Source organism: Plasmodium sp. gorilla clade G2, assembly GCF_900097015.1.
Source record: "Plasmodium sp. gorilla clade G2 genome assembly, chromosome: 10".
NCBI classification, from domain to species: Eukaryota; Apicomplexa; class Aconoidasida; order Haemosporida; family Plasmodiidae; genus Plasmodium; species Plasmodium adleri (nom. inval.).
The window spans coordinates 83,389-98,408 of NC_041702.1; the positions used below are offsets into that span (position 1 = coordinate 83,389).

The following is a 15,020-nucleotide window of genomic DNA, read 5'->3' on the forward strand; positions in this document are numbered from 1 at the left end:
TACATCGGGAAACAGAAAAATAAAAAAATAAAAAAAAAAAATGCATAAATGTTCATTAATTACGGTAATTGTAATAATGTATAAATAATAAAAACATAACATTAGAGAATATATATATATATATATATATATATTTTATAAACCTTTAAGAAAATAATTTTACCTTTACATTAACATTTCTATATAATTCATGTAGATTTAAAGTGTTGTTATATTATAAATATATTATAGAGACTACAAAGATATAAGTGTCTTTTATATTTTTTATGCAATATAAATGTTTGAGGTTATATACATATATATTTTTTACGTATTTAAAAAAAAAAAAAAAAAAAAAAAAAAAACTCATATGAAGAAATTATAAAATTAATTAAAATGTGTTTTAAAATTTATTGCACAATGGTTACAAATACAAATATATATATATATATATATATATATATATATTTATTTATTTATTATTTACTTAATATTTGTGAATAATATATGTTTATTCTTAATTAACAAAAAAAATAAAAAAAGAGAGAAATAAAATAAAATAAATAATATGCATCCTTATAATACTAATTAATAAAAATTCTTGTTAAGCTTCTCATCTATTTATTATTAGATAAACATATACGATTATATGTTTGTGATTTATCAAGTCCTATATAGCGTATTTTTTCTTCTAAAAAATTATCTGCAGCTTTTAAATCAGAAACAAGATCATATACATTTGTATGTTTTTCTAGTTGAGTTATTAAGCATAAGTGATCTCTCCATGTATTTATTGCATTACACAAATCATTAATAGGATTCAAAAAGCTTGGGAATTCTTTCCTTATAGCCTTTTCAAATACGTGGAAGTTATTTTGTGAATTATCATTTATGTGTGTTTCAGAATTTTCTTTATATGTTTTATATTCTTCCTTTTTTTTAAGATCTAAATTATTTTCATGCTTTTTATAAGTAGCTTCACAATTATTAGTGTTTGAATTATCAGATAAATTATATTCATCATTGTAAACATAAGAATTATTATCACTTTCATTATAATTTTCTTTATATATTATATTCTTGTCATTATTTTCTAGTTCTATTAAAGACTTTTTTTCCTCGTGCTCTTTTTTATTAATACCATATTTCTGATTTTTATCCACCTTCATATATTTATCTTCCGGTTGTTCCTTCTTATAAAATTTATCATTCATTTCTTTTATATTTATATGATCATTATTTTTTTTATTTTGTTGTGCTTTGTTTATATGATTATTTGTTGACATATCATAACCCTTGAAATCATTATTTTTTGATAACTGTTCAGTTTCTTTTTTCCTTTCGAATTTATCTTTTAAAATATGATCATTTATTGTCTCAATTTCATTATTTATTTTATTTGATTCCATTTTTTTATCAGCTGTATGTTTGAGGGATGTATTTTCGATTTGTATATCATCAAAGTCAAATAGTAGAAAATATTTTGTTAGAACACCCATAAAATTATTTGTTACAAAAAATCCACACATATGTATATCAAATGGATTATATAAATTTTCTGGTAATATATGTATTAATTCCATATTAGTTAATAACACATTAGTTACACATGCCTGAAGTAATTGTCTTAATGTTTTTTTAATAATTTTTACAACTGCAAAAAAAGCACATAAATCAAAATCGATTAAACCTTCATATGTTCTACTATGATCTATATTTGAATTATATAAAGAATAAATACGTGATAATAAAAGAACACTCTTTTTATCTTGGTCATCTAATTTTTTATTATTTTGAATGGAAGCATAAGCATTTTCAGGATATGATTTCCCATCAGGTGGTAATAAAGCTTCTGTTGTTAAAAATCCAAATTTAAATAATTCAAATATAATTAGAATATTACTATCAATATTTTTATTTTTTACTTCTGATAATAAAAGTCCAAATAATGTAACACCACAATTTTTTGTGAATATATCTAAATTTTCTAGAAACATAAAATATACAAGACATAAAAAACTATGAAAATTTTGATTATTTCTTGTTAAAATGTTTTTATAATAAGTATTATATTTATATATCATTTCTTTATTATAAGGCATATATTTTTCCTTTATCTTAGTACGTTCATTAGACTTTTTAAAATTATCACTATGATTATTATAATCGTCATCTTCATAATTGTTAACATTATTGCTAGAATAATCGCTATTATTAGATGGCTCATTTTTTTTGTCATCACTGTGATTATTATCATCACTTCGATTATTGTCATCACTTCGATTATTGTCATGACAGCGATTGTTGTCATCACTGTTATTATTATAAACACTGTGATCATTATCATCACACTTATCATTATCATAACTTCTATTATTGTCATCACTTCTATTATTATCAACACTCTTGTTATTACCACGTTCCATTTCATATATATCCTTTTCTTTACTATTACTAGCTTTTCTTTCCGTTATATCTTCATCATATCCTTCACACCTTTTCCTTATCAAAGATATAGATTTACTCTCACTATATAAATGCCATCTTAACACAAATTGTAAATCTATATTCTTAACATTTTGTCTATTCATTTCTTCATTAACATTATCTTTATTTATTTTCCATAAAAAATTGTCATTAAAAACAATATTGAAATATGTCGCCTTGTTATCTTTATCCATTATATTATTAATATAATAACCATAATCATAAAACTTTATTTTCCTTTTATAAAAGAAGGGATTCAATTTTATGGATACTAGTCCTAATATTCTACATCTATATTCTCTCAAATCAATTAATGTATCCCTATATTCAAAGGAATCTATAATAGGATGACTATAGTCAATCCATTCACCCATAGCTAGTACACATAACAACTTCTTACTTAATAAACCTATAGACATTAAATAATAAACACATGTAGGAAATTTTGCTCCTACTACTTTTATATAATCTTTAGGTACTAATTTGGATATATGTTGTTTCTCATTATTATGATTCTTTTTTTTATATATATCATTTTCTTTATAATACTCTTTTGAATATATATCCTTCATATGTTTAGTAGAATCATCCATAACAGTCTCCTCAATCGTTTCATTTCTGCCTTTACAATTATCACTATTATGTTCATATATTAATTTGGAATTTTTGTATTTACATTTTTCTTTTGCTACCTCATGATGTTGAGCTGTGTCCTCATTTTTATCTCCCTCACAATAAGAATCAGATGAAAATTTTGAATTATGATAATTTTTTTCATTGTCTACCTCCCTTTTATCTAGCATTTTATCACATTTTAAATAGGTATCATTCGATAACTTAATACAATCATTTGTACTGATATTCTTTGTGGTACCCTTACATTTGTTATTAAAAATTTTATCTCTCTCATCTTTTTCATAACTACTTTTATTATTATATACACTACGATCACTGCTATTACTCTGTTCATCAACTGTTGAAATGATATCCTTTTTATTAATTATTTTTTTTTTTCTTATAGAAGCATTATCCATATGATCACCATCTTCATTAGATCCTATATTTACCTTCAAAGTATTCGTATCACATTTTTTTGGTAAACCCTTTTGATCTTTGTTAGAATGAAAAAAAAAACAATTGACCTGACCTGTGCATAAAAAAACAAGAGGATACTTTAACATTGATTTACACAAACAGTAACCATTCATATGACTCTTTCTTAATTCTTCATTTGGAAAATGTTGTAAGTAAGATATTAAAGGGGATTGTTTAATAAATTCAATAGATGTGCCAAAATTAAATTGTTTATATCCATTATTAAAATGAGATAAATTTAAATAAGGAAATGTTAAACAGTATTCTGTACCTGCTAATAAACATGCATCAATAAATTGTTCTTTATTTATATTCCACATTTTTAATAAATATAATATGTCTATCCATTCAAAATAGTTTTTTTTCCATACAATATTTAATATTATTTTAGTAGCATTATGTAATCCTAATGTTGGAGGACCAAAAACTATATCTACTAAATTAATTTCAAGAAAATAAGCTAGTTGAGATATAGCTAAATATGGAGCATATATACATTCATATCCTTTATATTTTAAATAATGAAATAACAAAAAGGATATATCAGTACTACATATATTAGACACCTCACTAAATGATTTATGTGATAACTTCTTTTCATTATTAACATAATATATCCATCCCTCATCTATATATTGATGATAATATGCTGAAAATAATTTATGTCCTTTAGGTGTTATGCCGTCAAAAATGAATATAACCTTTATATCCCATTTTTTAAAATACTCACATTGTTTATCTATCATATGAAAAATACAAGGAGATATACAACCAGATACATCACTTAATATATCCTTTAAATCACTACATATTCTTAAAAAATATAATGCATCTATTCCTAATCTTAAGTTTTTTATGTTCTCAAGAGAACTTTTCTTTAACAAATTATTTTCTGTTAAATAAGATTGTAACCTTCGAACTCTCATTTTTTTTTTTTTTTTTTTGTCTTAAAAATTACGGATATGATTATTTTGTATCAATAAAAGTACTATTAATTACTATCATACAATGTAGTAATAGATACATATATATATATATATATATATTTATACTATTTAAGGAAGAGACTTAACAAGTGTTATAAATTTTAATTCTTTATAGTTTAATTAAAAAATATGTAAGCATAAATCAATACATATACATATATATATATATATATATATATATATATATCCATTTGTATGTTGTTTATTTTTTTTATTTTTTATTATTTTTATTTTTTTGTTAATTCTATATACAACAAATTAAATAGTAGATATGTAAAAAATTATATCATAACAATGTGCTACACTTTTTTTTTTTATATTAAACATATATTTTTGTAAAATTTAAATGTATATTTCTCTATAACACAACGAAAAAAATAAAATAATAAATAAATAAATAAAATAATAAAATAATATAATAATAATTATATATAATACACATAATGAAAAAAAGAATACATTATATAAATTTACAAAATTCAAAAATTTAAATTGTACCACATTCTTCTCTAAATTATATAATTTATATGCATAAAGATCAACAATTATGTATATATATATATATATATATATATATATATATTTATAGAGAACGTGCTATAAAATATTATATATTCTTTTAATATATATATATGTGGATAATACACGAAAAAATTAAATAAATTATATAAATATAATATAATAAAATATAATAAATGAAGGCATACTTAATATATTAATATTAATATTAATTATTTATTCAAAAATAAAATGTATTGAATAAAAAAAACATCGTTCATATTTTAAAAAAAAAAAAAAAAAAAAAAATTCAGCTGTTTCCAATTTAAGCTTAAATATATTTATATTATATAAATAAAAATGTATTTCCTCGCAATATTTAATATATATTAATATAAAATAAATTAATAAATTTATATAATATTATTTTAATATTATAAAATAATTATAAGTACATGAGCATACATTTTTGTAAACAAGAATATTTTTAATTTATATAAAAAAAAATACTCAGGATTTTTCATATGCACACATGTATCTTATATATTATATGTTAACGTCAACCATAAAAATATAAAATAATAAAATGTTAAAAAGATTATATGATTTGTTTTCTTTTTGTATGTTCAATATATACAGTCTATATCATCTTATATGTAAGACCAATATTGTTAAAAAAAAACGTACACCAATATAAAATATATAAGTACTTATTATATATATATATATATATATATATATATATATATATATATAACATATATAATATAAATATATGAATATTTTGATATATTAAATTTATGAAAACATTTCAAAGAACAATAAAAGAAGAATAAATTAAATATAAATGAGCCTACAACAATAATTTTATATTTTAAAAAATATATATTATATATTATATATTATATATATTTTTACCAATACCGCAATTTTAAATCTTAAATAATTTTATATATTATTAATCCTTTAAAATTGTTAACATAATAATTTTTTAAAATAACTAAATTATATACAAATGTGTGTTTTTTTTGTTTTTTTTTTTTTTTTTTCTTTGAAAATTTTGCATTTACATTAAAAAAAAATAAATATATATATAATAAAATAAATAAATATATAAATAAATACAGCAAAATTATAAATATATTCACATATATACATATTCATATATATATATATATATATATAATGAACCTTTTAATTTTACTATTACTTTTAGTTTTACCCTTTTTATTTTTTTTTTTTGTGCTAAAAATATTCTGCGAATTCATCCTTTATATTTAATAACATAGGGTCATCAAAAAATCTATTAATTGTGACATCTTCTGATAATCCTTTTCTTCTTCTTGTTTTTAATAAAAATTCTCTTGCCAAATGTTGTATGGGTGCAGGTTCTAGAGGTCGTAAGATTACTGATTTGTCTAATGGATCACCTGGCACTATATGCCAATGATCAAACATACTAATACAGAATGCTTGACCACTTGTATGTGTTCTTAAATCTGTTTCAAATCCAAAAGATTCAATAGCAGGTATATATGCATGTACCATATATAATGGAGTACCTACCTTTGGAAAATCTTTTAATACATGACCTCTTCTTCTTGATAATACATTATATACAGCTGAAACAGAATCACCTGAACAAATAATTTCTGTTAATAATATTGGTTCTAATAATCTAGGTGTAGCTAATAAAACTGAAGAATATATAGCTCTTCTTGCTGTTGGTATAATTTGTCCAGCTCCTCTATTAATTGGATCATCATCAATATCGGCACTTAATATTTTAACTTTAACTCCTTTCATGCTTTCTTCAATTAATGGTCCTTCTTTTGTTGCCCATGAAAATCCTTGAATAATATTATCTTTAATAGAATATAAATTTTCTTTATTAGTTTCTTGAAATAATGAATCATCAACTAATATATTTGGACTGTTATTTTCTGGACCAAAAGCCCAAAGAGATCTAATAGATAAAATATCCCAATTATATTTATTTTTTAATAATGATATTACATTAGGATCTATATTATAATTTAAGGTGCTTTTCCTTTTTTCTTTATCTAAATCGTTTATTTGTTGTACATCTATATGTTCCTTATCATTAAAAATGGTATTTTTATTATCAATATTATTTATATGATTCGTAATATTATCATCTGAATTATCATGTGTATCATTCTTTTCATGATCAATATTATTTTTACTTTCATTTGTTTTATTCAATATTCTATCCATTGTATTTATATATTCATCTATATTTAAATTTTGGTTTTCATTTAAATGTACAAGTCCTTGAACTATATCATCAGCTAATTCTTTTTGCACTGGTTCTGCTATCATATATATTTTGTTTTTCTTATTTGGTGTTTCTGCAAAGCAATTAAGTGCTGATGTGTCAATAATGGTTTCATTAAATTGAACAACTGGATCAGATACTTTAATTTCTAAATCACCATATAATTTTCTTAAATCATGTAAAATACAATCTAAATATAATTCCCCTGTTCCTAATATTATGTGTTCTCCAGATTCTTCTACTTTTGTACTTGATAAAGGATATACTTTATCAATTTTTCTAAGTCCTTCTAACATTTTTGGTAATTCTGATGGATTAATAGGTTCACATGCTACTTTAAAAACAGAATTGACACAATTTAAATAACGAAATTTTTTATGAAGAGGATAAAATATTTCTGCATTATCATTCAAAAGAAATGATTTATCTAATTTATATAAATCTTTATCATTTTGATATTTTACAATATCATCATCATCATAATTATCATCACTATTATTATTATTATTATTTTTATTATTATTTTTTTTATTTTCATTGTTTATATCGTCATACCAATTTAAATTTATATGATCTCTTTTATTTTTATTTATTTTTCTTTTCACATTTGTAATCGTACATGTTTTATTTATACATATATCTATACCTCCAATTAAACAAAAATTCCCAGCAGGTATTTCATCTACTTCTATTCTATATCTTCCTTCATATATCCATAAATGTGTTATCACTCTTGTTATCATATCCTCATCATCATTTAATGTATATCCTTCTCCTAATATACGAACTGTTTGACCTTTCTTAATAGTACCACACATAACTCTTCCAAATAAATCTATCATTCCACATTCTGGTCGATGATAATTTTTTATAATATATATCATTAAATTATCTGTTTCATTTCCTTTCATACATTTCATCATATCATATGATATCTTTGTTTTCAATGAACCCGAATAAATTTGTAACGTTTTATTCTTTGCATTATCTAATGGAGATGGACAGTTATCAATAATTATATCAACAAATGCTGTAGTGTCTTCAAAAATCATACCATTAATTTTTTTTAATAAATATTTTGTATTATATAAATAATCCTTTTTTTTTAAAGATATATTAAATGATTGTAAAAAGGGTATAAGAAATTCTTTTTCTTCTGAACATATATAACCAAATATTTTATATAAAGGATTTAATATAAATTCAACAAAAGATCTTTTCTGATTAGCATATAAAGGAGATTGTTCAAAGGTAAAATTTTCTTCATCATAATATATATCTCCCCATAAATATAAAGAAAATTCATCTATATCTATATTATATGCATTATATATATTACAATATATTTTGCTAAAAGATTTTAAAGTAAAAAAAACACCATAAATACTTGAACTAAATAAAACATTATTTTTTAAAGGAGATAATAAAAAATTTTTTTTTTCGGTACTACTTTTATTTAATAAATCACATATAGATTCAATTTTCATATTGATTTCTTCAATTGTATAATTTATTTTATGATATGCATCATTAGGTGGTAAACGTAAATCCATAATTAATTTATCAATACAATTAAGAATTAATATAATTTTTACATTCTCATAAATACATGCTTTAATTATATTTTCTGTCACATACATACATCCATCTACAACATCAACAACTAAACAACAACATTCACATATATTTAATGAACATAAAAATTCATCAAAGAAATTAACATGTCCTGGTGTATCAATAATATTAAATAGATAAGATTTATATTTTACATTATCTTTTTTTTTATTTAATAAAATATTATTAGGGATATTTTCATATATACGATTCGAAAATAATAGAGAAATGGGTATAGCTTTTATAGATAAACCTCTAGCTTGTTCATCTAATCTTGTATCTGTATAATTAATTAAATGATCTATTATTTTACTATTATATGGTGTTCCCTTATTATTATTATTATTATTATTATTTACAATTTGTATATTATTTATATTTTTTTTTTTTCTTGATATATTAGACAAATAATTACTTTTCTCAGATATTTCATTTATATTATTAACATTAAAAAAACTAACTGTACTACTATTCTTATTTCTATTATTACAAATTCTTATGTTATTATTTTTATCTCTAGTATATTCAATTAATCTATCTACAAGAGTAGTCTTACCATGATGAAAATGACCAGCTATACAAATATTTCTTATAAAAGATGTCTGTTTCATTAATTCTGATAAATATTTAAAACTAAAATTATTATTAGGTAAACTTGTTTCTACTAAATCAAAATTCTTTCTATTAGCTTCTACATCTAACTTCTTTATAAAACTAATTCTTTCTACATTTGCATTGATTTTATTTATTGTAGCTTCTTCAATATCTTGTGTGTCTTCTTCTTCAACAAACACTTCAACACCGTCATATATTTTTTGTAATTCATCCATATTTTCAATTAATTTAGAGTTTTTCCCACTTGCATCATAATTATTATCATCATCATCTTCATTATCTTCTTCCTCCTCATCATCATCATTATCTTCTTCCTCCTCATTATCATCATCATCATTATCTTCCTCTTCATCATTCTTTGAGCTTCCTTTACTATATTCTCCGTCACTCACTTCATCTTCATTATAATCAGAATATTCTTCATCACTGTCAATATCATCTCCTATATAATTACCAAATTCATCATATAAATTATTTTTCGTATCCATACTTTTTTTTATTTTTTTACTTTTTTACTTTTTTACTTTTTATTCTGTATTTCCTTCCTTAAAAATTAACAGAATTATTAAACAAAAAAATAAAATATATATATATATAAATATATCAAAATAATGAAATAATATGGGTATCTTTTTATGTACCTAAACACTTTATAATATTTATCCTTTAAACAAATATAAATATATATATATATATATATATATATATATATTATATTACATATTGTATGATATATTTATATTTATAAATACGTTAAAAAAAAAGAAAATGATTAGGTTCTCATTTTTAAATCATCACAATTGTTTTTTTTTTTTTTTTTTTTTATATCTGGAACATTTTCATTTCTATAAATTATTTAATATATATATTTATAAAAACCTTTTTATAAATATTTTCATCATAAATAATTTATATTATTATTTTTTTTTAAAACAAGAAAATTACATATAAATATATATATTTAAATATATGTATTATCACATCCTTATTTAGTTCCTTAATCTTTTGGTATTATTCTATATATAATATATATAATATATATATTATATTGTATATAATTAAATATATTTGTATATCAATATATGATATATATAATATATATATATTTAATGAGTGCGCTTTTCTGTGTTGTTATAAATATATGTAATAATTATACATATATATAATATATTGGATAAAATATATTTAATTATAATTTCCTTTTTTTTTTTTTTTTTTTTTTACATACTACTTATTATTAATATAAAAAATGTATATGGATTATCACTATTTTTATATTTTCCTTTTCAATAATAAAATATTATATTTTAAAAATATAAATAAATAAATAAATAAATAAATAAAAAATAAAGATGTAATTATATTATTATTTTTTATAGTGAGTCATCATATTAATCATCTTAAATTGAAAGAGTTTTTAAAAAATTTCATAAATTACTTTGATATATATATATTTGAATTCATTTTTTCTTTTCCTTTTTTTCTGTTTTTTTTTTTAAATAGGTATTATATATATATATATATATATTTAATTTCCTTAGAGCTCCAAATCTATATAATTTCAATATATAGACGTTCATATCTATATTAAACAACTTCAAAATTATTTTTGAATAAATAAATATAATAATTTTATATAATCCATATTTAGTGTGTTCTCCGTCCCGTCTTTATTTATAATATATAACATATGTATTATTAATAATATGTAATTTGGTCTTATATCTCATTAAATAATAATAAGTTAAAAATATTTTGAAATAAAAAAAAAATGAATTAATTAGTATATTATATTATCTCATTAAATAAATACTAGGAACATACATATAGTTTTTATAATATATACATTATTATATATGTAATAAGAAAATTTAAACGATATAATATACACATATATATATATATATATATATATATATATATATATAATCAACATATATTATATATGGGTTTTTTTTTTTTTATTCTTATTAATATATTCTTTCCTAATTAGGAAAAAAAAAATAATAAATAAATAAAATTAAAAAACATAGGAACATAAAGATTGTTATATTATTATAAAGGTCTGAAAAAATGAATCCTCATGACATTATAGATTCCAATATTTCATTCGATATAAAGAAAGTAAGAAAAGACTTTATAAAAAGTATTATAAAAGATGAAGAATATAAAAAGAAAGATGATAAAAAAAAAGAAATTGTAAAAACTTGTAAGAGTTATAAAGATTTCTGTGATATTGTAAATGCTGTAAATATGAAACCTATAAAAAAATATGAACCAAAAATAACGTATGAAGATTATATTCATATGCACTTTTCTTCATCTACTTATGAATTAGATACATACCAAAAAGACAATAAAAAAATTAAAAACATTCTTATGATGAATAATTATAATGTTCATCGTAAACAGGATATTTCATCTTTAAATGATATATCTCACAAAAAAGCTTTCAATGAAATAAAAGACTTCACGTATAGAATAAAAAATATATATCCATATATATATATATATATATATATATATGACATATCCATTTCATCTATATAATTATATTAACCACAATTAATAAAAAAAAAAAATTTCCTTTTTTTTCTAGACATGTTCTTAAAACATATAAAGACAATTATTACGAATACATAAGAAAAAATTACAACTCCGATGATATAATAGTTATAATATCTTTAATAAAAAATCATTGGGATGTGTTCATAGGAAAAAAAGAAAATTTGTTGGAAGAAAATTTACATGATCCAGATTTTATAATTAATTTAATTAACTTTCTTTTTTATATATTTAATTATTGGACCAAGAGAGACTTCTCTCTTTATTTTACTCATGATGAATTACATGACATTAATTCAACACTTCATTTTATAAAGGGGAATATAGAAAAAGAAACATGGAATAATGACAAAACATTAAATATGCGTTGGAATTATATAAAAGAAACGACTTTATAAATATATATAATAATAATATGCAAAAAAAAATAATAAACACATTGTCAACATATTATAATATTTCTCCCTCAAATATATATATATATTTATATATATATATATATATATATATGTATTTATTTGTGCTTCTTTTTTTTAAAAGATGCTATTTGAAATTAATTTTTTTTAATTATTTACTTTATTTTTATTAAAATAGAATATTTAATTTTAGTTATAATTGCGTTTCATAGTAATTATAATTTGTTTATAATAATATAAGCTATTTATTTTTTTTTTTTTTTTTTTTTTACAATTCTCAATATTAATTATATACACATATATATAATCACATAAATAAAAAAATATACATATATATATATATATATATATATTATATATATTTAATTTTTTTTTTTTGTGTGTGATTTCAAAAAAAAAAAAAAAAAAAAAAAAGAAAAAAAAAATTTATGCATATCCAAAATTTTCTAAAACTTGACGTTGTTCAGGGTTGATTAAATTAAGAGCTTCAGATTTTATTTCTTTCTTTTCATTTAGGTTGTTAACTTTTTTCTTATAATAAGCTTTTGAGACTTGTTTTCTTAAAACTTCATTTTTTTTAACTAATGAATCATAATTCCATCCAACTCTTGAACTTAAGGTACCTAATCGACAATATCTTCTGTGCTTTTTTAAACGGAAAGCTCTAAGAGCATTTGGTAAAACATATTTCTTTTTCTTATCATATGGATAAGGCATACCAACACATACTTTCAATTTCTTTAAGGCAAGTTGTCCTTTATATGTTTTATGAGGTAACATACCACGTACACATCTCCACAATATTTTTGATGGTTCTCTTAAATGTAATGGTCCTTTTTTTGGATTTGTATTAGTTCTTAATCTTAAAAATTCTTGATACTTAAGCTTATTCCTATATAAACTTCCTGATATGTTTATATCTTCACATCTTACTGCTACTATTCTTTGACCATTTAATAATTCCTTTGCTATAAGTGATGACAACCTACCTAACAGGTGACCCTTACAATCGATAACATATTCCTACAAAAAAAATAAAATAAAATAAAATAAAAAAAAATAAAAAATAAAATAATATAAAATGTATATATATGGAAATATATAATATATATATTATATATATATAATATATATTTAATATGTTGGAATTATTTTCTTAAATATAATTGTTCACTATTTATATATTAATATATATATATATATATATATATACATTTTCATATTTTTATTGAAAGAATTACCTTTTTATACATTTTGTTCTCTTTATATAAAATTAAAAAATATTTATATTTTTACGATAGAAAAAAAATTATTTACAAAAATTTATTTCTTTAGATTTATAATAGTTATTTATATATTATCCTTTTATTATGATATATTTTTATGTACTTTTTTTTTTTTTTTAAGATATTTTTACAAAAAAAAAAATAAAAAAAAAAAAAAAAAAAAAGAAAACAAATATTCAAATAATTTTATATATATAAATAAATATACATATTATATACATATATATTATATTTGTAAAAATAGAAAAAATTAAAATTTAAAAGGGATAAGGAAAAATACATATATAATATAATATAATATATATATATAATAATTATATGTTATTTTATATAATATATATGTAAAAAATAAAAAGAATTTTATAAATTATTTTAAGTATATTATATTATATTTATAATTATTTTATTATACATTTTATGTGAGAACACAAATTTTATAAAACTAAAAAAAAAATTCCCAAAAGGTTTTAAAAAAGGTTATTATTATAATATATACATAATAATATATTATACATATATTTCTTAATTCTTACAAATATATACTATACTTTTATATATATATAATATTAAGATGTACATAATAAATTATATTTATTTATATATATATAATATATTATATGTATAATTTTTTTTGGTTAAGGCACTTAAACATAATCTTAAATAAATCATAAAAATTATTCAAACAAATTTTTCTTATATATAAATATATTTTATACGTACAATAAAAACATACATATTATAAATATATATATATTATAATATTATCTACATCTACTTAAATATTTATTTTATAATTGACATATTGAAAGAACTGTGTTGATATTATTATATATATATTATAACATTGTATTATATATGTATAAATATATATATATATATATATATATATATATATATATACCCATGAACAGTTTGTATATGATCATTTATATATATATATTTTTCCTTTTAAATTGTTGAAACTTTTTCATATTATAATATGTTATTTTTTCCATATTTTTTTATTTTTTATATAATGTAATATTTATAAAATATATAATAAAAATGTTTTATATGTATTTCTTAATTTTTTTGATATAATTAATTGAAAAATAGAAAAAAAAAAAAAAAAAAAAAAAAGAGGCTCCCATACCCTTATCACCACTTATAACTCTCTCATGAAAAATATATTGGCTAACAT

General features: G+C 19.3%; 4 protein-coding genes across 4 annotated transcripts; 1 reads left to right on the top strand and 3 right to left on the bottom strand.

Annotated features, from left to right (window-relative positions):
* Positions 1 to 596: 596 nt before the first annotated feature.
* PADL01_1002200 (conserved Plasmodium protein, unknown function) lies at positions 597 to 4,487 on the bottom strand (the record flags this gene model as incomplete). Its single annotated transcript, XM_028682068.1, has 1 exon — positions 597 to 4,487. The coding sequence occupies one exon, from the start codon at positions 4,485 to 4,487 to the stop codon at positions 597 to 599; it is 3,891 nt and encodes a 1,296-aa protein (XP_028538383.1).
* A 1,803-nt stretch (positions 4,488 to 6,290) lies between these two features.
* PADL01_1002300 (U5 small nuclear ribonuclear protein, putative) lies at positions 6,291 to 10,061 on the bottom strand (the record flags this gene model as incomplete). The annotated part of the gene is made up of 1 exon (XM_028682069.1): positions 6,291 to 10,061. The coding sequence occupies one exon, from the start codon at positions 10,059 to 10,061 to the stop codon at positions 6,291 to 6,293; it is 3,771 nt and encodes a 1,256-aa protein (XP_028538384.1).
* A 1,585-nt stretch (positions 10,062 to 11,646) lies between these two features.
* Positions 11,647 to 12,536, top strand: PADL01_1002400 (conserved Plasmodium protein, unknown function; the record flags this gene model as incomplete). The annotated part of the gene is made up of 2 exons (XM_028682071.1): positions 11,647 to 12,047; positions 12,173 to 12,536. 2 exons carry the CDS (start codon positions 11,647 to 11,649, stop codon positions 12,534 to 12,536), a joined length of 765 nt encoding a protein of 254 aa, XP_028538385.1.
* Positions 12,537 to 12,980: 444 nt separating this feature from the next.
* Positions 12,981 to 13,807, bottom strand: PADL01_1002500 (60S ribosomal protein L13, putative; the record flags this gene model as incomplete). The annotated part of the gene is made up of 2 exons (XM_028682072.1): positions 12,981 to 13,577; positions 13,796 to 13,807. 2 exons carry the CDS (start codon positions 13,805 to 13,807, stop codon positions 12,981 to 12,983), a joined length of 609 nt encoding a protein of 202 aa, XP_028538386.1.
* Positions 13,808 to 15,020: the final 1,213 nt, after the last annotated feature.